The sequence below is a fragment of the Phalangium opilio genome, unplaced genomic scaffold (genome assembly GCF_054372755.1).
Source record: "Phalangium opilio isolate 3A_F unplaced genomic scaffold, DU_Popi_V2 ptg000362l_1, whole genome shotgun sequence".
NCBI lineage: Eukaryota > Metazoa > Arthropoda > Arachnida > Opiliones > Phalangiidae > Phalangium > Phalangium opilio.
In genome coordinates, this window is record NW_028324231.1 from 102,418 (window position 1) to 129,451 (window position 27,034).

Below are 27,034 nucleotides of genomic sequence, written 5' to 3' on the forward strand. Positions count from 1 at the left end.
AGAAAATAATTATTTTACACTAGTTTTTATACTATTTTTGCAAATTGAGACAACTAGATATTCTTTAACAAAACATTATTCAGCCATTTTATTTATATATAAAAAACCAGAAATAAATAAAATATTTAGTTCAATTTCTCAAAATTCTTATGGACAGCCCTGGCCTGAATAGCAGTGACGCCACACCAGAGAGGGGGGGGGGAGGTTCCAGTCTATGGCTCTAGGCCGTCTAGCAGACGATTCAGAACATTCGCGTTACCGCGTAAAAGTCCATCCGTAGTTGTTGTTGCGTCTTCAACGCTTGCAAATGCAAAGATATCATCATAATGGTAAGTTTAATTAAAAAACTAAGGATAAAGAAAAACTTCTAAGAATATGGTGTGTTTTTTGGAGTTCGAAAGTAGCAAAAAAAAATGTTACGATAATGTTTACTAAAGTCTCAAGCCGAGGCTTAAAAAAATTTAAAAAATTATTCGTTGTCGCTTAGTAATTGTTTTAAATACTATTAGAAAATTAGTTTCAAACGTAGAATTATTAGCCTTAAATCGTTAAATAAATCGGAATGGCAATCCAAAATTTGTTAACGGAAGGAGAACCCCCAAGCTACGCTGCTACCCTCCCTCATTTTCAGTTTTAGTTTAGTTCCAGTTTGGTTATCAATCTCCCTCCTTTACGTCGTCCATCCCATAGCGTCTAGCCTAGCTTAGAGCATGGTTAGAGTTAGAGTTAGAGTTTGAGTTTAGGCGTAGGAAGAGGAGATTGGTGAGACTCATTGGATTAGCTATGCATAATATCATTTTAAGGAGCTATTAAGTTTTCAATGAATGACCTCATTTAAGACTTGTTTGAAAAAAAATTTAATTAGATAAAAAGGGCGGTTGCAAGGTGAAGAAAAGTCACATATAGAAACAAGTTTTCTAATTTAATTTTTTTCTAGGATTTTGACTACAAATATTACCCCTTTAATATTTATCATGATTTTAAGGGTTTTTTTTGTAACCATTTAATGAAAACATACTAGGCTCTTAGATAATTATATAAATTATAATTGGAACTATTGTTTTTTTTTTTTTCAGTGACATTGTAACTGCAGAAAAATTTTAGAAATCTGTTGCAGTTTTTATTGGATCGGTAAGTTCAAAAATTTAATGAAGAGGGTATTGGTGAAGGGAGGTTTAGGGTGGGGTCTCCTTTTTTACAAAAGCCTTAAGGGTATTTTAACGTCCCCCCCCCCTCGTGTTGCTAGACCCTTAGGATGTCAATAGAGAAGCGCTAGCAATAGCAGCTCTGCTAGCAGCTTGGTTTGAATCTGAATTTGGTTGTCCTAACAACGCTGCACAGAAATAAAAACCGAGAAGGGGCGGGGGGGATTGCGGGGGGGATTACGGGGGGGGGGGATTACGGCCAGCTACATACTTAATTTCGACTCCCTGCTCTAATGGAGAAAACCTTAATGAATCCAGTAATATGAATTTAGCGACTCTACTCACACATAGAACCAGTTTTATTTGTTGGGGGGATGTAACGGTTCTTACTACTCTGTTAAAATCCAACACTAATGCACTCGACATATTATTTATTTTTGGTGAAACGAAACGCTTGTTTTCAACTATTGACTCTGTTAAAATACAACACTAATGCACATAAATATATTACCTGTTTATTTTTGGTGAAACGAAACGCTTGTTTTGAACTATTGATTTCTTCTTGTAAGCCCTGTCCACACATATTTTGCCACTATTATATTTTATTTAAAAAAAAAATGTTTCTTTCTCCTTCATATCCATTATATCTAACTATAAACATTCAACTCCGTACTTGCCCTTGGTTCCCAATTATCTTCAACCAGCTTATTGTTAGACCCCCACCATAATAGGGAAATGTCGTAGGACCCCTACAGGTAGGGTGAGTTTGAAAAGAAACTTTCCCTTGCCAATTGTGTGGTCTTTAGCTTAGATTCTTCCATAGATAGTGATGGTATTCTAAAGGGCCGGTAGATAAGATAAGGCCCTTCTTGATAATAACCCATACCCTCCCGTAATGTTAAAAAATCACAGTTATTCGCTAAATAGATTATTTAGTGGTATATGGGAGAATATAACCCCTGTCCCTATCTACAGCGGACTGAAAAGCTTGTAATTACGTTGAGTTCGATTCAGATCAACACTCAGTTCCAAACCTTGGATTCTCTCAAAAATTACTGTCAACTCCGAAGCGCAGTTAAGAAAAAGGGGGGGGGGATTTTTCTAGCCCCTTGTGGGCACCTGTTCTCGGAGTTTGCTATAGCATCTAGACATGGATAAAGAATGCGCGTGAGGAAATTTGTTTTCACGCTATAGGATCGACAACTCCCTATCTCGGGCGACAGCTTATTCTGTATATACTCTGTTACAATATCGGTTGTCAGCACGCGCAAAGCTGTTTCTCTATGGAACGTAGCTTTGTACGTGCCGTCAAGAGACAAAAAACTTCAGGATTTAAAATATCCGCGAGTTTTTTAGCTCGAGTGCGCGGACCTCTAGGCCTTAGTTTCAAATACGTGTGAAATTACCTACAGCCTACTACACGTATTTGAAACTAAGGCCTAGAGGTCCGTGCACTCGAGCTAAAAAACTCGCGGATATTTTAAATCCTGAAGATCCTGAAGTTTTTCGTCTCTTGACAGCACGTACAAAGCTACGTTCCATAGAGAAATATATTTGCGCGTGCTGACAACCGATGTTGTAACAGAGTATATACAGAATAAGCTGTCGCCCGAGATAGGGAGTTGCCTATCCTGTAGAGTAAAAACAAATTTCCTCACGCGCATTCTTTATCCATGATCTAGCCTTCATCGTGCTAATTTCGTTCCCCCAAAACCTGTTTTAACGTTTTCCATTCCTCCCATAACAGAAAATAAAATGGTTTATTACAAATCTTAGAAGCTTTAGGCCTGCATAAACTTCTATAAATAGCAAAAACTAGAAACGTTTGATTTTCTTTTAACAAAAGCGTAAGGGCGGTGAAGACCCTCCCCCTCAGGAAAGCCATAAAATCGAATTGACAAGTGCACGTGCAGGACAATAACTCCCGATTCCATCCTAAGACCCGAGTGGGCCAGTCCACCGACCTTCTAGTGACCCACGATCCTGTTTAGGGCCGTTTAGAGGCATGCAGGCGTGGAAAAATCGTGTAATTCTTGGAAGTGGGGGGGGGGGACTTGTAATTTCATTGTCCGTTAACCTTGGGAGTTTGGAGTTGGACCCCCTGCAAAATTCTTTCTTGTAAACAATTTGACAATGGTCCGATTTTAAGTCGCCCGAGACTACTAGCAGTAGCAAGCGCTGAGAGATCCTTCTTTATTTGTCATACCTGTCCCAAGCAGTGTTGAAAATGTTTGAGTATCTATCGAATCCCTTATCTTCTGACTTTGATCGCTTCATAGAGGGTATAAAGAAAAGGGATAGAAGGTAACTGGTTGGCAAGGCGGGGGACGATTTTACTTTAGAAGTAGCTAGCTCTGTTGTCAGTCTGTTCCTAGCTGTAGTTGCTTACAGTTTTTTTTTTTTTTTTTTCCTAATCGTAAAACATGGATGAATTTTTACTTTTCAACAATTTGAATCGGCATCTAATTTGTTCCCACGTAAAATTAAATCCTCTAGCTTCCATTTCTAACTGCAGCAGTCTTTTAAAAACATCCTTATTCCTATGTTTTTTTCCCATCCAGTGCTTCGAGTATATTTAACTCTCCAATTAGGGAAATCAGGGTTAAAGATTCTTTATCGTTCCAACTTGTTCTTTTAATGATTTCTGACTCATTATTTTATTCCCTTCATAATTTTCGACAACATCCCAAAATTGAAAACCCCCCAAAAAACTGAAAAAACCACAAAAAACAGAAAAACCACAAAATAATGAACAAAGTTTGCCTAAAGTACGAAAATGGAAAAATCCCAGAGGGACAACTTGTTTCTTTAGGGAAAGCGCGTTTGTTGTTACATGAATACGGAAAGGCGATTTAACCATAGAGACTATAAACCCCAAGGAGTGGCAGGTCCCCCGCTCTACAAGCGCAAATAATGATGTTGCTCCTAAATTGGTACATGAGAGCTTCCGGCCCGTTTAATTTTGCTTAGCGGAAGTCGCCTTGTACCAGGAAAAACCGGAATAAGGGGCAACAAGTTGAGGCATTCCTTCCACTCCTTGGGGTTATAGTCTCTATGATTTAACCCTCAGTAAAGGCGCTTTTAGAGCTAAAACCACTTGTCCGAGGTAGTTTTAGTTAACGCGCTTTATCTCGGGGAAGTTTTTATTAAAGCGCCCTTGCGGGTGGTACATGAGGGCGGGTTGAAACCGGCTTTCAAATTCCCATGTAACCGCGCTTATTATATGGGTTTAAGATTTACGAAAGGCATTTCCTCTTTGGCATTTCTGTGTAGCTGCGATAAGTCGCGGAAAAGAGGAAGCAACAGAAGTCGGAAAAGAGCCACTGGAAGTTGATAGTTAAACGTCCCAAGTTAGAACTCTCTAGACCAACGTTTTGCTTCTCTTTTTATACCCTTCTTGATATGGCGAATCTTTCGTTTATTATTTGTCAACAAATTTATAGATTTCTATCTTATCTTATCTTAAAAATACGTTCCGAAGTACAAGTACTATTTCGCAAAAATGTTTATTCGAGAAATCATTCTATTGACATCTATATTTTAAGTATTTCGAAATAACATACCAAACTGTTTGGGCTATACTAGGGTAGGAAAATTACCAAGCCAATATAAATTTTCCTGATATTTCACGCCTAATTTCAAAATCCCTGACCTTTAAGAGATTTCCGTGTACTGTATACTGTGTTTCAAGTTAAGTTGACGGCTAGTTGTTAGGGGGTAATGGTTACTATCCTATTACGCTCTGGAAATTTTCAAGCCGAAACTTTGCATCTTTTAAAGAAAGGATAAAAACTTTCAAACGACCTTTGCCCTTCAAAGAAACTCTTATCTTGATGGACAATCATACAAAATCCGAAATTCCACCGTTAAAATTGGACGCTAAATCCCAAATGGGAACGAACGTGTCGTTCAAGCTGGGTCTAAATTTTTTTGTCTCTCTAAACTAAGAAATGTCCTTCACCTCTGGAATATTTTTCTTTGTCCAGAATAATGACACGTGCGTGTATGTTATTGTTGGGGAATAAACTGTATAGGCTTGTGTTCCTAGAAGAGAACCCTAGCGTTTGCTGCTGACTCAGCATTCTAGCAAACACTTGAGGCAGGTTGGGCTGAACTGATTTCTGACAGGCTGCTCTCAGTTTCGCGGAACAGGGTGCAATATCATAAATTTAGATTAGATTAGATTAGATTAGATACTGTTTTTCTAAGCACATCAATGTTAATATAAATTTATGCACCGTTCAGAAACGGTGTGCACATTATTGTTCTTTTGAACTAGTTGGTAAGTTATGACCCTTTTTTTAAGATCTTGTGAACGTTTAAAAATTTGAAACACTGGTATCCCGATAAACGCATTCCTCTGAAGTATTTTTACAATCAAAATAGATAGTGGTTATATAGTTTTCACATAGGGGGGTAAGAGAAAATCTCTCCCCGCTCTCTCAGTTTTAACTCTCGTATTAAATGAATGTCGAAATAAGTACCACGTGCTCTAGACGATTAGATCGAACTTTGGCCTTGAAATAAATATTAACAAAGTGGGTTTTATATTGGATTGGTTTGATGGGTAAAAATTGTTTTACGATGATTGGAAAGTCGGCTGGCTCTCGTGTGTCCTCGCGGAGTTTGAACTCGTAACGCAATCCATATCGTGGAAGTGTATAGAAGAGTGTAGAGTATTTTAATAAATAAATATCGGATAATTTATCAGCGTTAAATATCTTTTTTTGTTTGCGTTCAAAGTTGATTTCAGTTCTAGTTACTTCGATAATGAAATTGACTAAAATTAAATAAATATTGTATTCGCTTCACAGCCTGGTTGAAAACTCAAATTCAGCTTGGTTTTTTTGAAATATGGAAACAAGAATATGGCCATACGTCGGAAATATGAATTATCGATATTTTAGCAAAAAGGAAGAGAACTACGGCATTCGACGGCAAATATTTTACGGGGAAAATGAAAACCAAATGCCAGATTATTATAGAGGAAGAGACCATAGTAATCTTATAAGTATAACGCCGACTACTTTTCAAGAATCTCATCAAAACTACAATAATTTCGCGCCATTGCGGGTGGAAGTCGAAAACCCAATTGAAAGAAGTCACTACCGTCGTACACCCCCTTCGCCTTTTAGAAACAGAGAAGAGAAAACCTCGAACAATTCGCCCATCCATAAGGCGATTCCTGAAAAGAAGAAAAATGCACAATTACAAAGGAAGACAAGCGTCAACTCGTTAAATGACGAGGAAGCCTCGAACAATTCGCCCATCCATCATGATGACTTGTCTCTACCAGAGACGCTCATTAACACTACCGTCAAGACAATAAAGCCAAATCGTAGACCACCGGCTAGTTCAATTAGCCGTCAGTTTTCGTTAGAAGATGGAAATATTAAAAGACCATCACGCCGAGGCTCTAACCCAGAACAGAGACGAGAACTTCAAAACGCACCTGCCACTACAAAGTTGGTTATCAACCTTAACGCGGGCACTTCGAAAACCGTCACACCGAGCAGTCCATCTGACTCGTCCGAGGTCGGAACCCGCTTGTTTGACCCTACGGAAATTTTAAAACCGGAAGAGCTCGCCTCTAGTCGATCTTTGAACGCTGAAGAGTTGCGTAAATCGCGGCATGAAAGCTTTAAAAAATCTTCCAACAAAACCGTTCCTTCTAAGCAGAAAGCGGTGAAAAGAACTAAGAGTACTTCTTCCGAAGAAAAGAAAGATAACGAGGATGGCCTGAAGTGCAAGAAGGTGTCGCGAAAAGATTCAAAATTGCCGCTTATTGACGGAATTGTCCAAGAGAAACAAAGGTCTAACAAGCGAGTAAATGACGCGAAAAACGATACGAAGAAGTCAGATTGCGCTAAAAAAAGGCGAAAGAGTCAAGAAACGACTGTGGAAAACGTTGTGACCCCAAGCGCTTCCAAGGCTGTGATTTCGGAAAAATATTCTTGTAGAAACGAAAAGAGAAATAGTACGGACGCTTCGTTAGAAATACCAAAATCGCGTAAGATTTCGAAACAATCGAACAAAGACTTAACTCCTTCCGACAGCAGGATAGAAGGTCTTAATCCTGAGAAATGTCAGTTTTACATAAGCCGCAAAACTACTTCACCTGATCGGCATTCCTACTTTCTAAATCCTCCCATTAACGTTCGAAGTAAAATGCCAGAATCATTGCCATGGAAATTAGTCAAAATAGACCCAGTGCCACGAACGTGGTACGCGAATTTGAGGTTAAAGTCAACTTCATCGATCAATAAGCAACTGAAAGTTTGCCATTCACCAACTTCCGTTGCTCCTCGAGATATAAATCAGACCCAAGAAATCTCCCAAACTTCAGTTTACGAAAATATTATCCCACCCTGCAGTTCCGAAGAAGCTCGAGAATTGTCAAATACGCCAATGAACAAACCATATCACGACATTGAAAAAATACATATTTCACCTCCTAGTACAAAACTTAGTGTACCGTTGCCGATTGATCGTGAAACTCTACTTACAAGCAACACGATGAAAAGTGAATCGGAAAATAGTTGCGAAAATGTATCTTCAACAAAACCACTTGCCTCTCTACCTTATTCTATTCCATCACTATCACCCATCGAATTACATTCATCAAATGATTCCACAAATGAAGTCGAAGTTTCTTCGGGTTTGGTAACCAGCAATGATTTTTCACAATCAGATATGCCCGAATTCAATCCTATAATAGTCTGCGTAACTTCCGGCTTTAAAGCTGATTCGACAACTGAATTCGAGAGCGCCGAAGCCCCGAACGGATTAGAATTCGAAAGCGCCGAGTCAATGAACGAAATAGAATTCGAGAGCGCCGAAGCATCGAACGAAACGGAATTCGAAAGCGCCGTAGCATCGAACGAAACTGAATTCGAAAGCGCCGTAGCACCAAACGAAACGGAATTCGAAAGCGCCGTAGCATCGCACGAAACGGAATTCGAAAGCGCCAAAGCACCAAACGAAACGGAATTCGAAAGCGCCAAAGCACCAAACGAAACGGAATTCGAAAGCGCCAAAGCACCAAACGAAACGGAATTCGAAAGCGCCAAAGCACCAAACGAAACGGAATTCGAAAGCGCCAAAACACCAAACGAAACGGAATTCGAAAGCGCCAAAGCACCAAACGAAACAGAATTCGAAATCTCCAAAGCACCGAACGAAACGGAACTCGAAAAGATTCGGAAAACTCTGGCCGAATACAGAGAAAATTTGAGAAAATTAGAAGAAGCGTTCAAACATTTGCTGTCTCAATCTCCCACGGATTATGGTGTGATAAACGCCAGGACGAAGCGATTACAAGCAATGCGTGACCTAGTCTCGGTCACGGAACAAGAAATGGAAAAACTAACCGCCAACGAAGCCATTGAGCAAGGAATTGAAAATTTAGCTTTCAGTGCAGCCATTCAACAAGAAATTGAAAGTCAAACCGAAGCCGCTAAAGCAGTGAGTCGAGAAGAAATGGCGAATAGAGCCGCTGTTGCTCAAGAAGAAGCGCTCAATCGAGAAGTTGCTCAAAACGAAAAGCTCAATCGAGCTGTTATTGCTCAAAATGAAATGGAAAGTAAAACTTCTGTATTAAAAGAACTATTGGAAAGTCGAGCTGATGTTGCTGCGAAATTAATGCCAATACATCAAGAAGCGGAAAATCAAGCCGTTTTTATCCAACAGGAAATCGCCAAGTTTGTCGAGTTCTCGATAAAAAGTACCGCCTTTTTTGAAGGAATTGAACCTTCAAAGATTTCTTCCATGGACCCTGAAATTTTGCTAGAGTTACGAAGGGAGTTAGAACGAGTGAAAGAGAAGTCAGAGGAGATAAGCAAAAGCTTCGCAAATTTAGACTTCCCTGAGAAAAAGGAAAATTTGAATACGTTACGGTTAATATTCCACATCGCGTCTGTGCGAATACCGCTCATCGACGACGTTCTTAAAAAACCGCTCATCGACGACGTTCTTAAAAAACCGGAATTGATCAAAAATGACCCCGAGGACGAGGACGACGATTGCCAATTTCTTTGTGACATTAAAAAGGAGGTTGCCGAAAAAAAACCTCCTCGTCGAAAACCCTCTGAGAAAGAAGTGTTAAAAAATCTAGAAACAGCTATAGCAGCTCTAGCAGACCTTATAAGACCTGACGAAAGTCATCATGATATATTTTTTAAAATGGCAAGCGTAGCTTTAAATATGCGCAGAGGTATTGGTACTGCCAAGAACACAGTTCCTACAACTGATCCAGAGATCCCGCCGCCAGTTATTGAAAATAGAAATAATCCATTACCAAGTATCGCGTCTTCTTCAATCACCAATGAACATCGAAATATAGCGCGTTCTGTTTCCGAGCCGCGGGCCGTTATAAATCCAGGACAACCTTATAACAATGCTATGGCGAATAATCGCTATCTTCCGTCATCAGTCGCTACAAATGTTATAATGGAATCGACTCCATCAGCTACGAAACTTCCCGACCAAAGTGTGCCTTACGTTATGGCGCGTGAAAAAGGTTGTGCAATATCTCATCCCCAAATACTCGTAAATAAATCAACGACGAATCATTCTAATTTATGTAACTTTAACGATGCTAGCTTGAGCGCTAATAATAATAGTCAATGCCCCATATCGCCTTTGGAAGAATCGAACTATCAACGACATAACTCTCAATTCGTGAATCCGTCGTCACACGCTAATTCTATGATGCACCAATCGGAAGTTGACTCTAACATTCGCTCACAATCGGTAGCATCCGTCGCTTTCGACGCGTATTATACTGGACAATCGAACTGTAACGACGCGACGCAACAGCCTAATGGTCCTATAATGCAAATGCAACATATGATCAATCGTTCGACTCGAGAAAACCCCGCGCTTCACCACTCGAATGGCAGACAACTCACCAACCATGACACTCGTGCCACCGAGGTCCGAATGTCAAGAAGCTGTTCACAGACAAATACTGATCCAAATAGGCAACCAACTCTTCAGTACCCCTCTTGCCAACAGTCGGAAACATGCGTAACTTCACATATGTGTTTGCAAACGAATCACAATGCAATTCAACAACATTACAATCAAGTTCACTCTACTCAAAGCCTTTCGCAAAGTGCAACGCATTCACACCCTGTCAATCACGGTCAACCTACTCTATCAAATATGCAAACACCAATGCCCCAACACCACCCTGTTAGTCAAGGACAGCTTACGCAGCCACATTCAATAACTCCAATGCCTTCACACACAGTCAATCGAGGTCATCCTACTCAAATAAATCCCGCATCTTCGATGTTTCGTCACCTTGTCAGCCAAGGTCAATCTGACCAACGGCATTCACACATTGTCTGTCAAAGTCAACCTACTCCACGACATTCACAAACCCCAATGCCAATGCACTTTGCGAATCAAAATGTGCCTAACTTACAGTCAAGGAGCAGGCAAACCATTTTACAAGAAGTGGTTACTTCAATGCCACCACCGCCACCCCCATACACTCGCGTGCGCACTTCCGCAACCGTAATACCTCCAAGCCATGCCAGTAATACTTACCAGAGAACCATGCCACCAAACCCAGCAGCATATGCTTATGTCTCGTCTAATCCACGAGCTACCCCACAAATGCCAGATTACCGAGCTACCCCACAAATGCCAGATTACCGAGCTACCCCACAAATGCCAGATTACCGAGCTACCCCACAAATGCCAGATTACCGAGCTACCCCACAAATGCCAGATTACCGAGCTACCCCACAAATGCCAGATCACCGAACTACCCCACCACAAGTGCCTGATCACCGAGCTACCCTGCAAGTGCCTGATCACCGAGCTACCCTGCAAGTGCCTGATCACCGAGCTACCCTGCAAGTGCCTGATCATCGAGCTACCCTGCAAGTGCCTGATCATCGAGCTACCCTGCAAGTGCCTGATCATCGAGCTACCCTGCAAGTGCCTGATCATCGAGCTACCCTGCAAGTGCCTGATCATCGAGCTACGCCACAAGTGCCTGATCACCGAGCTACCCTGCAAGTGCCTGATTACCGAGCTACGCCACAAGTGTCCAATCATGTGGCCAATCAAAACGTCGCTCATGGCGCTGCTAATAATTACCAGGAGAACGCACCAGGATTACCTGGTAGTCCTTTCCCCACTGGATTATTGACTTGGCATCATGTAAGGAAATTCACTGTAGAGACAAATTATTGATGTCACATTACAAGCGTTTCGAACGTATTTTTTGACTTACTTTAAAATATCTTTAAATGTGGCATCATTTATTTATTTATTTATTTATTTATTTATTTATGAGTTGAATCCTAACTCGTAGTGCATTTCGCAGTTATTTATATTGTTTAATTTTATTTTATTTTATTTTAGCCTCAGCCAAAAAGTCATTCGTCACAAAAGTAACTTCGAAGATTTCATTATTCATTAAACTTTTTTCTTTCGAACTTTTGAAGTGTATATACAAGTTGAGTATACAAATTTCTTTGACGAAAGTCAATTGCCATTTTTTTCTTAATTAAAGTATTAGTTTGTAACAGTTTAGCTTTTTAATATTTGCCAAATTTTTTTTTTAAACACTTGTCAAATGTAAAATATTAATTTTATAAGTGACCATTATTTGTGTTTTGTGCGCGAGTACAAACATTATAGAACCGGGTGGGTAACGTGTATTTCTATGGCCTCTCAACCACTTCCCCTCTTTTCTGCTTACGTGAACATAGTACTTTTCAACGAGGTTGGACATTAGAATGAATATGATACCGACACTTTTTATAATATTAACCAATTTTTAGTTAATGAATTTAAACATACATTATTTCGTCACAAAATCATGATTATTTCGAGTATTTTTTCCCGCTGCTTACTTACGTATTTCAATTAAATATTGACACCATTTCGTCGCAATGTCCTTCCTCTCGATCTTCAGCTACAGGTTTACCTGTACGACTACAAAGGTAGGTACGAAACAACCTTGCTATTCTATTGGTCGCTGATGGTTTCTTTTGTATACATTCGGCCTGGTTCGCCTGGAGGGAATAAAAAACACGCGGAAAACTTTGGGGTTTTATTAATTTTCGATGATCTTACTTTTGCCGTATGAAATTTGAGAAAGTGTATATTGATATCGCGGTTTATTAATATGATAAATCGAAGATTATCTCTTAATTTAGTATAATTTATTAAAAGAGGATTATTAACGCCTTGTCCGAAACTTTGTTGGGAACTTATTTCATAGGAAACTATGACCGATAAACGTGGCTCGTATATTCAGTTGTCTCCCGCAGAAAATGGTGTTTACAATGAAACCGCCACGCCGATTGAAGAAACTATTTCAAGCCGCGAGTCCGGGAATAAAAATATTTTTAAAGCAAACCAATCGTAAGTGTCAACATGTTTGATTATGTTATCAGTTGGGAGTTTGGAACTATGTAGAAATAGAGAATTTCCAAAGAATATCAAACAATTGAAAGAAGTCGAAGTTCAATGGTGCAGATAACCTTTAGAGCTTCGTGTAAAATATAAGTCCCATTTTTGTTATTAATGTACGTAGCTATTAGTTATATGAAGTGAATACAGAGTTGTACCATGTGGCTCTGAATTAGGAGGGTTTTATTAAAGGGGACAGTTAATTGTCTCTCTACACATTAATTTTGACGTAAGCTGTCATTGGCTTTTTTGCATATTTTATTAGAACTCCAATTTCCAATTGAATATTCATGCGAAATTAACAATTTAAGATTGTCTATTGTGTATAACCCATGTTAGCATGTCCCTCTATGCATATCACACCGTGATTTATTACTATGGAGGGGTGACAGGTCGTCTCCCTCGTTTTGACAACAACTGAACATATAGTGTTTGAGCGGTTTGGTAAATTGGTTCACCATGCCGCGCAATTATACTGAACTTAGTGGAAATGAATTAAGAAAATATATTTTTGCTTGTACCATAAATTATATACCCGAAACAATTGATTTTATATAACCAATGTCGTTGGAGAGATAATGGATTTCTAATCGTTGTTCCTGATTATAAACCAATATATCCATTAACAACTTCGTTAAATGTGAAAAATATAATCCAATGTACTTGTTGAGGTCTTTCTATAGCCATATACACCATGATTGCACGTCAAAATATCTCCTTTCATGAAAGATTAAATAAATATCGAATATCTATGTAAGATAAGGTCTTTCAATAGAAACCCAGTCCAAAATATAGATCAGTTTAACCGATACGTTTGAAGAGGGCATAACTCGGGGATTTTATTTTATCAATTGTTCAAATAAGTACTTTCTTAAAACAATAAGTATGAGCGCGAAGGAGGAGAAAAAACCCATTGCTAGTTCTTCGAGTAGCGGTTCGTATGGTACAATTCCTAAAAAGGAACATTACCATACTGTTTATAAACCACAGAAGTATAAAGTTCAAAGATACATTTGTTAAGTTTTTGATCGTTGTACTCAACAAGACGCGTGTTTTACTTTTGTTTCGTTTTAAAGGATAGTTATAACCAAGAGGGACTGTGTTTTAATGGGCATTGTCGCTGCCATTGTGGTCATTGGAGTGTCCGTAACGCTCGCTTTGGGTTTACCAAAGTTACGCGAAAAGAAATTGCGTTACGAAGATACGACCGTACCAATTTCAAATAGCAAATTATTAAGTTTTAATAAAGCTGTCGTGGTATCTGACGGAGCACCATGTGCCAAGATAGGAAGGTAATATACATGGATATTTTAGTTATAATACGGTTAGACCGATTGAATAAGCAAGAGCGTCCACCGTAAAGACGAAAGTTGCCGATTACTTATGCAATCAGTTTAATTTCGATTTGAAATGAAGGCATGGCTACGAATGTATGTTTTTTATTATTATTATTTCTAAAGAGATATATTAGAAAAAGGTGGTTCAGCGGTGGACGCGGCCATAGCAGCGTTATTTTGTGGCGGAGTTGTAAATCCACAAAGCATGGGATTAGGGGGCGGTTTTATCATGACTATCTATCAACGGTGAGTCGGCTAAATAAGTTATATAATGTTAAAGGGGATAAGAAGGGGTTAAAACACGTGGTTTCAATACATAAAGTTATTTTTCAAAGACAAAATAAAACAATAGACGTGATAGATGGAAGGGAAATGGCCCCCCTAAGTGCTACCGTTGATATGTTTCATGGAAACTCTACGTTATCACAATCCGGTATGTGATATTAGTGCTTTTGTTTACTTATCAGTTTAGTTACATAATTTTTGTTCATTTATAGGTGGATTGGCCGTGGCTGTACCGGGAGAGTTGAAAGGTTACCAATTAGCTCATCAAAAATATGGAAAATTAAATTGGACGGATTTAGTTACACCAGGGATAGATAGACTTTTTTTAAGACGGAATAAACAATGTTTGGCCTTTACTTCAGTCCGACTCATAGACGAGTATATAGTCCCTTCCTTCAACACATAACCAAAAAATTAAATTATCTTATTGGCTCACAAAAACTACGTATTGGTGACGTTGCTGACGGGGAGGGCCAAAAATACGTAATTCCTGTTTAACTCTGTTGCTATGACTACGACCCCTCTTGCGTTGTACCATAGCCCACTCGATCACGCGCGTCACGACGCAAGCTGCTCGCGCTATAGCTATAGAGCGCGGATCGAGTGGGCTATGGTTGTACAGATAAGCGTCTTCACAGGGGTTCAAAATGGAGCCGTCTAAATGCGAGGGTCCAGGTAATTATTCGGGAATTGTTTTTAATAGCAATTAAGAAGGTTGTTAGTGAATTTGGTGCCGGTGTTTTGGATTTGGAGTACATCTGTAAGGGTGAAAAGTGTTCGCTAATTCTTTCTTAAGCCAATCATCTCTACTATCCCCATGATTTTGTAAACGAATTTGATGAAGTTAACCAAGGCTTAGTGAATGGTCAGGAGTTTTGTGAGCTTAGTGTTTGGTTAAAACCTGTTCGTGCTGTAATATCTATGAAGACTTTTACTCAATTCTAACTCACTTTTAATTTTCTTGGGTCCCCGTTTTTTTCAGTTGCAAGCCCTATGTCTTGTGTAACTACCATTTTTAAACAATGTTATTTCAAAAATTACAATCCGAGCCCATTCCAACTTGGCAGACGAATAGGCAGACGACGGGCAGACGACGTTTACTTGACCCGGATATACATACAACGCCATAACGAAAATAAGACCCGCCTCTTCTTTCATACCCCTCCGTCACGGGTAAGGGGGTCGTGGACTAGGACGCGCACCCGAATAACCCTGTTACCCATTCCGTCTTCAAAAAAGTCTATCTATCCCTGGTTACACCTTCAGTAAAATTATGCAGGGAGGGATATATAGTGTCAAAATATATGGGACAGAAATTGGCTTATTTCAAGAATGATATCATTGGAGAAGAATCCATGAAGTAAGTCGTTGCAGTTTTACTTTCGCTCATGTTAGCCATGGAGGCCCCTATGGTGGATTGGGTCTAAATTCAAAATGAACAAAACCACGTGGCTCAGGCCGCGTGGCGCACCATGTTGGCTGTTTCGTTTGTAATTGGGTGTTTCACTTATTGTAGGAGTATATTTTATAATAATGCAACAGGAGATGTTTACAAAGAGGGAGACACAATTTTCTGCCCCGTTTTGGCAAATACTTTAGAAGTAATTGCTCGGGAAGGAGCCGATGCCCTATACAATGGATCCTTGACACAGAAGTTTGTTGAAGATATCCAAAACTTTGGAGGAATTATCCAAGTTGCTGATATGCAACAATACGAAGCCAAATCGCAAAATCCTATTTCTGTCACACTAAAAGACGGAAAATCTCTTCACACATCCCCTCCACCTGGAAGTGGTCCCGTTTTAGCAATGATTATGAGCGTTTTAGACGGTTATAACTTTACACCAGCCAACTTGGCGACTTTGGACGATACAGTGCTAACATTCCATAGAATGATCGAAACGTTCAAGTATTCTTTCGCAATGAGAACCGAACTAGGAGATCTTGATTTTGTTAATGCCACTGAAGTAAGCGGACCAGTAGGTTATCGCTTTGCCATATAACCAAGGTCTTCTTTGTTTCAACCAGACTCTGACTAGAGCTGAATCCAAAGACTACGCTGAACAAATTCGTAGTCTAATATTAGATGATCAAACTTTTAGTAGCGAACATTATGGCGCTACTTCAGCCATGCCAGATGATCATGGCACTGCTCACGTCTCTGTGTTAGCTGAAAATGGAGATGCCGTTTCAGTAACAAGTACTGTCAATACGCAGTAAGCAAAAAGCGGAAAAGACCATGGAAACTGTGGTTTCTTTTCCTGAAACCATTTGATATTTTAGATTTGGAGCTATGATTCGATCATCGTCCACGGGAATCATTCTTAATAGTGAAATGGATGATTTTTCATCCCCGAACATAACCAATTATTTTGGGATCCCACCTTCCCCTAATAATTACATTGAACCGAAAAAGCGTCCAATGTCTTCCATGTGTCCCGCAATCATTGTTAATAAGGATGGAGATGTTGAAATGGTTCTAGGAGGAGCCGGAGGAACTAGAATTATCACGGCAACTTCTTTTGTAGGTTCAACCTTTGAATTGACTTATAGCAATAGTCTTTGTCCATTACAATGTAATTGTTTCAACATGTAAGGTCGCCTCTCTATCACTATGGATGGGTAAAGATATAAAGCAGGCCATTGATACGCCTAGAATTCATCATCAATTGTATCCAAATTTCGTACAACACGAGGCTACATTTCCCAAGGTAATTGTTAAATTTTAGAAAGGCTTATCGGCATAATGGTACGCGTATAAAACCTAAAACTTATTGACCCACAGATATATTTGGATCACCTTAGTGCCTTGGGTCACGAAACTGGTTTAGATGATCAAGGATCGGTAGTCTTGGCCATTGCTAGAAATGGCACGTCAGTTTTATCGAATTTAGATTATAGAAAAGGTGGTTCTATCGAAGGATATTAGAAAAACAAGTCATAATAAAAGTGGTGATATACATAACGGTAAAAACCTAAACCTACAACAGAAAATCTAGGATAAATTTGTTCCTATACGTATTTTTTACAATATTTAAAGTTAATATAATATAATTTTAGTTCACCTATAATTTATCTGTACTAAACTAAAAATGGTTGAAAACTTGAAACCTCATGATAAAACAGCAGTAGTTTTATTAAGACTGAATTCAACATCAATCTTTTACCGTATAACATGACAATGTTAATGTTAATGTACTTTTTATTATTAAAAAATCGCATCGCGAATTAAAAGATCAGTACACTTTATTGGCACAAAATCGAAATGACAATTTCAAACTGAACATGATAAACAAATTTAATAATTAAATGAATAGTGACAATGAAAAATGGGGAAACATTTGAGTTAGGCAGTGCTTTTATCTTGTTTTACAGTCCAATGAGTTATTTAATATCACAGGTATTTTTTAAAACTGTTTAAAATCATGCCTAGTGACGATCAATTTAATTTTATAGTAATTTCGCTTGATCTAATTGATCTTTGAACTCTGTAAAGACTCTTTGAAGTCTTAAATTTGACCCAATGATTGGTAAGATTTCCTTTAACAGATCGTGACGATGCATACCCTTAAATGTATATAAGTAGTAGTTATTCTCACGTTAGGCTGAAATGTAAGTAATAATATTAATTAAATTAACTAACAAGTATATAAGGCTGCCAAGATTCCGATTCGGACACTCCTTCTGGACATCCTATTAACATTTCGCAAATATCCCTTATTCTATTCTCCAAAACTATAAGAGAAACATAATATATAATAGGTTAAAGGTTACAAAAGGGGGTAGACAAAATAGGGTATAGAGAGTGACCTTCTTGAACCAAATATCTAACCAACGCCAACAACCAAAACTTGTACTCTTTGGCCGAATGTAGGGCGAGAGCAGCGGACATTTGGTTATCTAAATGACTGATAGTTCCAGCTTGTTGCAGAGACGGATTGGCACTAAAAATAGAGCTGGCTATTCTCGTGGCTCTATGAGTTTGTCCTTGTAAAGAAGCTAAGGGCCATTGAGCTATGTTTTCAGGGTCAGGGCGTGATAAGGAGGCCGAAAAACTACTACATTGATGAAGTACATCTTCAACGCTACTTATTAGCAACCTGTTTCGATACAAATTGAAATTAAGGTCCGTGGTAAAACAATACATAAAGAGTTGAATATAATACCATGAATTCAATTCAACATTGAAGATATAAGATTTTCCTGTAGATAAACTAACCAATGGATGACCACCATCAGTTAAAGCCGCGCTTTTTATGCTTAAATCTTGACCACCAGCTAACATAAATTTAATTGTTTAGAACTTTTCTCACTAAATTGGCCTTATTCCTGATCAACGCCACCGAGGCGTAGCGGCGACTTTTGGAACTATAATAATACGGTAGCCAATTACAGGTGGCGCTGGAGTCGATGGACTCTGATGGAGATCTGTTATTTTCTCTATTTTGAATCATGTGAATAGCCAAGGCTTAACAAGCGATATGGTTTCAAAAGTATTAAAAGTTGATTTTACCTTTCTTATTCTGTCTAATATTATGAAATAAGACTTTCGGAGTAAGTTTTCATTCGATTTTGGTCTATTTGGAGATTATTCGGTTAATAATAATTAGTTAAAACATGTTTTTTGAAGTTGAAGCGGTAATAATCAAAACAGAGAAAATAACAGATCTCCATCAGAGTCCATCGACTCCAGCGCCACCTCTGATTGGCTACCGTATTATTATAATTCCAAAGGTCGCCGCTACGCCTCGGTGGCGTTGATCAGGAATAAGGCCAATTACTTTACTAATTACAATTAATACCTTGCATAACTGGTAAAAGCGATTCGTTTTTAATCGCGCACACCTTCTTTTGCATATCCCTATCAATTTGGACGAAGTTATCTTTGATCAATCAAAGTCCGAAAATACGATTGAAGAATACTTACCAAACAGAAACGTTCCCTCTTGACGTAATAACCATAATGTGTCTATTATTACAAGTTAATCTAGTTGGCGGTGAAGAAAGCACGATTGGAGGATACATCCTCTGACCCATTGAAGAAAATACTGACAAGGTTGAATCCTCACACACGACGCATGCTAAATGTCGGCTACCAGCAACAGCAGCTCCTCTACTTGAGAGTAGAATTTCCCATCCCATTTCGGCGGCCCCGACTCTCTTCAGTTTATGAATAAGTAAACCTGGTCCAGCCGCGATATTATTTTCTATTTCCAGCGTGACGCTCCCTTCTCCTCCAATTCCTTCTATTTGAACTGAGGCAGTTTTCTCTATTCTTAAAACTGGCAAATGTAAAGATGGACCCGCAGTGATATGACTAGGTCTTTCAGTTTTCTCCTTCTCAGGAAGTGGTTGCTGAGGAAATTTGATTAGTAATTAAGTTCAAAGCCGTAATACCAAATAATAATAATAAACTTTACAGGAGCAACAGTCTGTGAAAGCGCGGGTCGACCTGGTTTCTTCTTTTCAGGGATTTTTGGTGGTGCACTAACCACTTCCGGTTGCTTTCTCTTAACAGGAATATATATTGGAATGGCTTCTGTACCAACTGTTGTCACAGGTTTTTGAACTTTGGTATCTTTCGCAGGCGCGTCATTTCTAGAACTAAATTCATTAAGTTTGAAACGTAATTAACTAATTAATAATTACTTGTTTGTTGTAATTAGGTTTAGTTTTACATTTCTATTTGGTTAACGACAGTTTTCTCAAACTCCAACACTTTGGCCTCTATAACTTTTGTCGCGTCTTGGGGTTTTGGTGTGGATTGTATTCCTCCATCAGTCGCGATGGAAGGTTTTGACTGATTAGAAATAGCCGCGTTGGAAGCACCCATAGATTCATCGCGTTTTTCAATTACTATTCTACTCTTTCCTTCGGAAGAGGAACTAAAAACGGGGTTACCCCGTATGCTAAATGGTTGAACAACATCGCTAAAGTGGAATTAAGATAGTATAATTACAATTTTTTTTACTGAAATATCAGGGGTGTGCGAGTACTCGTTAAGTTCGAGTACTCGGTTCGAGTATCGAGCCGAGTACTCGACTCGATACTCGATAACAACACATTGAGATACTCGAGACAGATTCGAGTAGCTTTTTAACATCTTAAATACTAGACAAATACTCGAGTCCGAGGCTTACAACTATAGCAGACGATGAGTTCATGATCATTTATTTTGAAAATCACTTGTTCAATGTTTAATTGAATTGATCACTAACAATCTTTTTGAACTAGTTAGATGTTAGATAATTGAACATCTTCGTTATTGTCAAGAAATTTACAAAATTGCTACTCGACAAGTCAATATTTGAGACTCGATAATTACTCGAAAGAACAAACAAAATTTGACCTATCTAAATACTCGATACTCGAAAGTATTTTTGAGACTCGGCTCGATACTCCATAAGAAATTAGTTTCGGTACTCGGACTCGGCTCGAAACCGAAAAAACGGGACTCGCACACCACTGTGAAATATTCGTTTTACTGAAGTAAAACCAAAGCCAACCTTCCATCTGTTATAAGTGGAATGAATAATGGAGTAATTCTTCTTCTGCCATCAGGCATTCTCGTCTCAATCTGTTTATCAGTTGGTCCTTTAATTTGTACAATAGGTTTAACATGTTGAGGAGTAGTAGCTGGTTTTAAATCATTTCTATTTTCTTCTTGACGCATGTGTTCTTGTAACTTTAAAAGTTCCGGGTTTTCAATAATGTTATTTAAATTGGATGCTAAATGATTGCCAAGGCTTTTTCCGTATAATCTTTGATGTAGCTGATTCTATATACAAAGTATTTAACTATTTATCACTCGATATCTACCAGAATAGAACTGATAAAGTCTAATCTATTAAGGCGTTTTTTTTATTTACCTTCTCTTCTAAAGAGATAGTTTTACCAACTTCTTCAACAGTAAACTCAAAAAATGCCACAGTTCCATCCCAGGAACAAATTAATACTTGGTAACCCGATTGGGACCAAGATACGTCCAAAATTGAGTTTGTGAATAAGTCATGCATTATTACTAGTGGCCTCTTTAAACATGTTAACTATACAAGTTACAAAACACATTTTAAAACTTTGAAAAAAAAAAAAAACCATATATTTAAATTACAGGCTTCATACAACTTTTGGAAAACCGATTTCCCTGAGTTTTCCAGGGTTCTTCCCCCCATATATTTCCCTGAGTTTTCCAGGATTTTTCCCCCATATATATCCCTGTGTTTTCCAGGTTTTTTCCCCATATATTTCCCTGAGTTTTCCAGGTTTTTTCCCCCATATATATCCCTGAGTTTTCCAGGTTTTTTCCCCCATATATATCCCTGAGTTTTCCAGGTTTTTTCCCCCATATATATCCCTGAGTTTTCCAGGTTTTTTCCCCCATATATATCCCTGAGTTTTCCAGGTTTTTCCCCCATATATATCCCTGAGTTTTCCAGGTTTTTCCCCCATATATATCCCTGAGTTTTCCAGGTTTTTCCCCCATATATATCCCTGAGTTTTCCAGGTTTTTCCCCCATATATATCCCTGAGTTTTCCAGGTTTTTCCCCCATATATATCCCTGAGTTTTCCAGGTTTTTTCCCCCATATATATCCCTGAGTTTTCCAGGTTTTTCCCCCATATATATCCCTGAGTTTTCCAGGTTTTTCCCCCATATATATCCCTGAGTTTTCCAGGTTTTTTCCCCCATATATATCCCTGAGTTTTCCAGGTTTTTTCCCCCATATATATCCCTGAGTTTTCCAGGTTTTTTCCCCCATATATATCCCTGAGTTTTCCAGGTTTTTCCCCCATATATATCCCTGAGTTTTCCAGGTTTTTTCCCCCATATATATCCCTGAGTTTTCCAGGTTTTTCCCCCATATATATCCCTGAGTTTTCCAGGTTTTTTCCCCCATATATATCCCTGAGTTTTCCAGGTTTTTTCCCCCATATATATCCCTGAGTTTTCCAGGTTTTTTCCCCCATATATATCCCTGAGTTTTCCAGGTTTTTCCCCCATATATATCCCTGAGTTTTCCAGGTTTTTCCCCCATATATATCCCTGAGTTTTCCAGGTTTTTCCCCCATATATATCCCTGAGTTTTCCAGGTTTTTTCCCCCATATATATCCCTGAGTTTTCCAGGTTTTTTCCCCCATATATATCCCTGAGTTTTCCAGGTTTTTTCCCCCATATATATCCCTGAGTTTTCCAGGTTTTTTCCCCCATATATATCCCTGAGTTTTCCAGGTTTTTTCCCCCATATATATCCCTGAGTTTTCCAGGTTTTTCCCCCATATATATCCCTGAGTTTTCCAGGTTTTTTCCCCCATATATATCCCTGAGTTTTCCAGGTTTTTTCCCCCATATATATCCCTGAGTTTTCCAGGTTTTTCCCCCATATATATCCCTGAGTTTTCCAGGTTTTTCCCCCATATATATCCCTGAGTTTTCAGGTTTTTCCCATATATATATCCCTGAGTTTTCCAAGTTTTTCCCCATATATATCCCTGAGTTTTCCAGGTATTTTCCCCATATATATCCCTGAGTTTTCAGGCTTTTCCCATATAAATATCCCTGAGTTTTCCAGGTTTTTTCCCCCACATATTTCCCTGAGTTTTCCAAGTTTTTTCCCCCATATATATATATCCCCGAGTTTTCCAGGTTTTTTCCCCCATATATATCTCTGAGTTTTCTAGTTTTTTTCCCCCATATATATATCTCTGAGTTTTCCAAGTTCTTCCCCCATATATATCCCTGAGTTTTCAGGTTTTTCCCATATATATATCCCTGAGTTTTCCAAGTTCTTCCCCCATATATATATCCCTGAGTTTTCCAGAATTTTTCCCATATATGGAGTAATAACACCAGGTTTGTATGAACCCTGAATTAATCTTCATTAGTAGGTACACCAACCCAAACAGATAAAGAACGATCTCGGCTTCCTATAGCGCAACAACAAAAGTGTTGCGTCTTTCCCGTTTCTTTATTAATTTTGGATAAAATATTTGGGTTGAATCTCTATAGAGGTTGAATACATAATTCAACAACAGTACTCTCTCATCCATGGCTGTAAGTGATACTTACAACGCAAGTTATGGCTTTACGATGGCCAACAAAATCTTTATTAGTTTTCCAACCATCTCTTTCTATAATTTGAGCTGTGGGACCGCTATTATTCATGGCATGAGCTGAAACTAAGTACTGTCCATCTGGGGACCAACTTAATCGTAGTGTATGTGTTGTCCCACCACACTAAATATTTCAAACCAAATTCATTTAATTAAATTAAATTAAAAAATCTATGATGACATCAGTCATCGACTGACTTCTTTGAAAGGTTCGGTAATAACAGTTTCACATTGCCAGTCTTGAGTCCGCCATACTCTAACACTTTTATCATCAGACTGTAACATATTTCAACAATAAATAGTATACTAAATAATTAAAAATTTATTTATGTCATTGTTGTACCTGGGATGATAAATATCTCCCAACTGGATCCCACGATACACCTTTAACAAAGCCTGTGTGACCTTTTAATACCGCTACGACCTCTGTGATTGATATAAAATTATTTTAATATTAATAAGACTCGTAAGTAATTTTAATTAATTTAAAAGCCGCCTTAATTACCATGCCATTTTAAGGCATTCCAAACAATGACGGAGTTATCAACGCTACATGTTGCTAGCCAAGCATCATGGGGAGACCATGCTAAATCAAGAACGTCTATAAATAATATAAAGGTAACGTTCAATTAATTTTCACCTATTTCAAGTATTTCCAAATGATTTCCAAACCTCCACTGTGTCCTCTAAGAGAAGCTATACACCTCCATTGCTCTACATTAGCCATTTTCCCATTGGAACCAAAGCCAGTAGTCCCATTACCATACCGTCCCATTTGCCAGATCATAACCACTTTATCATCTCCACCAGATGCTAAAAGTTTTCCACTTATTGACCATCTTACGCAATTTACGCAGGCAAGATGATTGTCCATTTGACATATGAGTTTTGGAACGTTTTCGTCATGTTCGTCTTCTTCGTTAATGACTGGTGCCATATTCCATATGACAACACGACCAGTATCAACCCCTTTACATCAATAGGTAATTTTGGTTGATTGTGTCTAAAAACAGTGTTTTTGAACACATTTTGAACACTGATTACCTTGTCCTCCCGTCGCGAATCTCGAGCCATCGGGATGTATATCAATTGAAAATATAGCATTACCTAAAATATATTAATCATATAGTCACGGACCCATGGTCAATTTGGTCATACTTCAAAACAATGGATTTCTTATAGACTTCTTATTATTAACTTTGTTACATTTTAGAAATGAAAAACAACTCCTTACCATCATGACTAACCCAACTTGGCTTCAAAAGTCTCATTATTGTTATTATAAATTAGTAAAATTTAGTAAAAATTAATGTTTAAATTTAGTCAAAAAATGCATTCATTGAACAGTCGCTCCCACCGGGCCAAGCCGCTGGTGAACAAGTTACTGAACAGTACGCTCTAAACTCCCTGTAGCCCACTCGATCGCGCGCTCACGGACCGCTGCCGCTATAGACCACTTCAATGTAACTAAGAGGGTGAGACAGGAACGTAAAACTTTTGAAGTTTTGACTTCTATCCCTCTTTTTAGCGCCTGCCCTGTAGGTTTGAGGGATCATGAGTGTACACAGAGACGTGAAGGGGTCAATCCCCTTGTATGTTTTCTACCCCCCTTTTTAACATTGAAAGGCCATACAAAGAAAATATATACGCTCCAGGAATGGAAGGTATGTCTGGGGGTTGGGTTGACCAATGAACTTCCGGTCTATGCAATTTCAATGTAGCCGGAAATACCTCGGTCAACCGAGCCTGCCTTTGGAGCGTACTAGGAGGGGCCAGACAAAAAACCCCCAATTCACGCCATAGCCCCTGGTTTCCACCACCCATATCACAGACTGTAGCGACTACTGTATATCCTGACTCGTGAACACTTTTTACAACGTCAAAGAGAAGTGACTTAGTCATTTTTTGGTCGAAGCCAATATAAACAGGTTGCTTCCAATTGGCATACAAACCCCTTGCCATCACAACCTGCATTTGGGAATGCTTCCCGACAACTTGATCTCTCTTTGTATCATATTCATACTGCGATTTGATTTTCATTTCATCGTAGGTTATCACAGTCAATTTTTCTAATTCAGATTTGATTGTGCCCACTACTTTCATAATTTTCAAAATCTCAGTTAAAATTCCACCAGACATGTTAATTTTAGAAGCATATTGTTTTAAAGTTGAAATACCAGGAAGGGGGATTTTTAAATCTTTTTTCAAAAAAAGATATGCTCGTTTACTAAAGTAACGTAAAGCAAAAGCTCTATTTAAATCATCTAGACCCCAAGCTACTTTCTTTTTCCCCATTAAAAGTTTAATTTGACTTTCAGTGAAGACACTCTCTAAAATTAACTTGCATTTTTCTTCAAGTTTGTCCTTTTTAGCTTTTTGAGCCTTAAGTGTTTTAAGCTCTTTTACTAAACTACGTGTTGATAGAGCGTTTACAGCCACAGTTTGTTTCAAATCAACAAATTTTCGTTTTGATTTTAAATATAAGTGTTTTAAATTGCTATATCGTCGAATCGCTAGCTTTCGTCCCTTTTCGGATTTTTCATAAAGTCTCTTCAATGTTGCTAATTCACTTTCATGGTCGCATGACGTTGAAATAGTGATGTTAGATGTATTTGCTGCAGTTGATGGAAATGAGTTATCGCTAACAGCAATAATCTCTGTGGTATTTGCCGAGACATCTCCAGGTGGACATACATCGGTACTTGTTAGAATAGTATCCACAATTTTCTTTTGTTCTCTGCGTTTCAATCGAGATTTTCGATCTTGGGTTTTAGTTTCAAAATGTTGTAGAGTTCTGGATTCATGGATAGGCTTGGTCAAATTTCTAGATGGCACGGCCAATTCCGTAAGAACTTGTTTGTGATTTTTCCTTGGAATGCCTGTGAGTTCCGAACGTAAATCTCTTTCATAATCCTCAGTTATGAAATGTTGAGAACAAATGAAACTTGTATCTGGATTAAACTTATCTTCCCTGTGACACCTTATAATCCATAACTTTCTTCTTTCGGGGTCTTTAGGGAATTTATGGTATTTTATGTGCTGAGATGTCAGATTTCTTTTTGTTATTTCTAAACTGTTGTTGCATATTGCTACCCCACACCTTGTTCCAGGCATTTCAAAGATTAATCTGGATTAACATAAATATACTTTAAGAACAGTCTTATTATCTGCTATAAATAAGGAAAATCTTGTACACATATTAAGAAATAAGTTTACAATATTTTTGTCATGGTTGGTTTTGACTTTCATGTAATTATTTAAAACCATTCAGTTCACAATCGTACAAAAGCTTCACTTGACAAAATAATAAAAATACTACTATCTTACTAATTATTTTCCGGCGTCTAGCATCGAAATTTACGAGCCCGGTGCAGGCTGGAAGCCTAAAATTAATAGTCTCTAATAGCGTTTTCCTTTGGGTCCTCGCGGAGCGCTCCCATGGAGGAATAAAACTAGGAGATCCTGTTCTTCAAAAACGGTCTTTAACGAAGCTGGAAACTACTACTACCATTTTTATTGCTCCTTGGGAGCGCTCCGCGAGGACCCAAAGGAAAACGCTATAATAGTTTTCCGTGTAGATCGTAAAATTCGTCTGCTAACGAGGGCTCGTGATGACGTAAAAATAACAGCCAATGAAAAATCGTAAAAACTTGAAGAGAAAACGCGCCAGAGCAGCCAACCTATTATAGCAATTTTTGCCTTTTCCACGAACCTTGGTTG

General features: G+C 38.4%; 4 protein-coding genes across 9 annotated transcripts; 2 read left to right on the forward strand and 2 right to left on the reverse strand.

The window, feature by feature from the left end:
• Positions 1–238: 238 nt before the first annotated feature.
• LOC149597285 (uncharacterized) lies at positions 239–11,689 on the forward strand. Of its 3 annotated transcripts, XM_089860958.1 has the most exons (4): positions 239–329; positions 1,077–1,131; positions 5,960–11,321; positions 11,526–11,689. In XM_089860958.1, exons 3-4 carry the CDS (start codon positions 6,000–6,002, stop codon positions 11,556–11,558), a joined length of 5,355 nt encoding a protein of 1,784 aa, XP_089717084.1. In that variant the 5' UTR covers positions 239–329; positions 1,077–1,131; positions 5,960–5,999; the 3' UTR covers positions 11,559–11,689. The 3 variants fall into 3 exon arrangements, with proteins under 3 accessions (XP_089717084.1, XP_089717086.1, XP_089717085.1); XM_089860960.1 differs by lacking the exons at positions 239–329; positions 1,077–1,131 and adding an exon at positions 3,248–5,427; XM_089860959.1 differs by lacking the exons at positions 239–329; positions 1,077–1,131 and having other exon boundaries at positions 5,514–11,321.
• A 563-nt stretch (positions 11,690–12,252) lies between these two features.
• On the forward strand, positions 12,253–17,437 carry LOC149597286 (scoloptoxin SSD14-like). Of its 2 annotated transcripts, none has more exons than XM_089860965.1 (11): positions 12,253–12,533; positions 13,658–13,873; positions 14,042–14,164; positions 14,254–14,351; positions 14,416–14,501; positions 15,457–15,563; positions 15,720–16,170; positions 16,232–16,419; positions 16,487–16,727; positions 16,801–16,914; positions 16,989–17,437. In XM_089860965.1, exons 1-11 carry the CDS (start codon positions 12,397–12,399, stop codon positions 17,130–17,132), a joined length of 1,905 nt encoding a protein of 634 aa, XP_089717091.1. In that variant the 5' UTR covers positions 12,253–12,396; the 3' UTR covers positions 17,133–17,437. The 2 variants fall into 2 exon arrangements, with proteins under 2 accessions (XP_089717091.1, XP_089717092.1); XM_089860966.1 differs by lacking the exon at positions 12,253–12,533 and adding an exon at positions 13,419–13,573.
• Positions 17,432–24,686, reverse strand: LOC149597287 (protein HIRA-like). 2 transcript variants are annotated; one of them, XM_089860964.1, is made up of 18 exons: positions 24,549–24,686; positions 24,359–24,421; positions 23,987–24,283; positions 23,820–23,915; positions 23,658–23,740; positions 23,513–23,590; positions 23,271–23,438; positions 23,100–23,204; positions 21,073–21,249; positions 20,710–20,981; positions 19,882–20,133; positions 19,624–19,801; positions 19,131–19,558; positions 19,006–19,064; positions 18,370–18,481; positions 18,014–18,303; positions 17,847–17,938; positions 17,432–17,770 (listed from the first exon to the last, which is right to left on the reverse strand). In XM_089860964.1, exons 1-18 carry the CDS (start codon positions 24,583–24,585, stop codon positions 17,654–17,656), a joined length of 2,904 nt encoding a protein of 967 aa, XP_089717090.1. In that variant the 5' UTR covers positions 24,586–24,686; the 3' UTR covers positions 17,432–17,653. The 2 variants fall into 2 exon arrangements, with proteins under 2 accessions (XP_089717090.1, XP_089717089.1); XM_089860963.1 differs by having other exon boundaries at positions 19,624–19,807.
• Positions 24,687–24,895: 209 nt separating this feature from the next.
• LOC149597288 (uncharacterized) lies at positions 24,896–27,016 on the reverse strand. Of its 2 annotated transcripts, none has more exons than XM_089860968.1 (2): positions 26,642–27,016; positions 24,896–26,441 (listed from the first exon to the last, which is right to left on the reverse strand). In XM_089860968.1, exon 2 carries the CDS (start codon positions 26,426–26,428, stop codon positions 24,896–24,898), a length of 1,533 nt encoding a protein of 510 aa, XP_089717094.1. In that variant the 5' UTR covers positions 26,429–26,441; positions 26,642–27,016. The 2 variants fall into 2 exon arrangements, with proteins under 2 accessions (XP_089717094.1, XP_089717093.1); XM_089860967.1 differs by having other exon boundaries at positions 26,531–26,662.
• Between the last annotated feature and the right edge of the window lie 18 nt (positions 27,017–27,034).

What these genes read in the sequence shown, in the direction of transcription:
- LOC149597285 (XM_089860958.1), top strand. Translation starts at nt 6,000, where the DNA reads ATGGAAACAAGAATATGGCCATACGTCGGAAATATGAATTATCGATAT. An exon ending in GATTATTGACTTGGCATCAT is followed by an intron (nt 11,322 to 11,525) that starts GTAAGGAAATTC and finishes ATTTTATTTTAG; the next exon opens with CCTCAGCCAAAAAGTCATTC.
- LOC149597286 (XM_089860965.1), top strand. Translation starts at nt 12,397, where the DNA reads ATGACCGATAAACGTGGCTCGTATATTCAGTTGTCTCCCGCAGAAAAT. An exon ending in CCATGTGCCAAGATAGGAAG is followed by an intron (nt 13,874 to 14,041) that starts GTAATATACATG and finishes TTATTTCTAAAG; the next exon opens with AGATATATTAGAAAAAGGTG. An exon ending in ATTTTGTTAATGCCACTGAA is followed by an intron (nt 16,171 to 16,231) that starts GTAAGCGGACCA and finishes TGTTTCAACCAG; the next exon opens with ACTCTGACTAGAGCTGAATC.
- LOC149597287 (XM_089860963.1), bottom strand. Translation starts at nt 24,585, where the DNA reads ATGAGACTTTTGAAGCCAAGTTGGGTTAGTCATGATG. An exon ending in GTCGTTAACCAAATAGAAAT is followed by an intron (nt 19,808 to 19,881) that starts GTAAAACTAAAC and finishes TAATGAATTTAG; the next exon opens with TTCTAGAAATGACGCGCCTG. An exon ending in AATGTTGAATTGAATTCATG is followed by an intron (nt 18,304 to 18,369) that starts GTATTATATTCA and finishes GTATCGAAACAG; the next exon opens with GTTGCTAATAAGTAGCGTTG.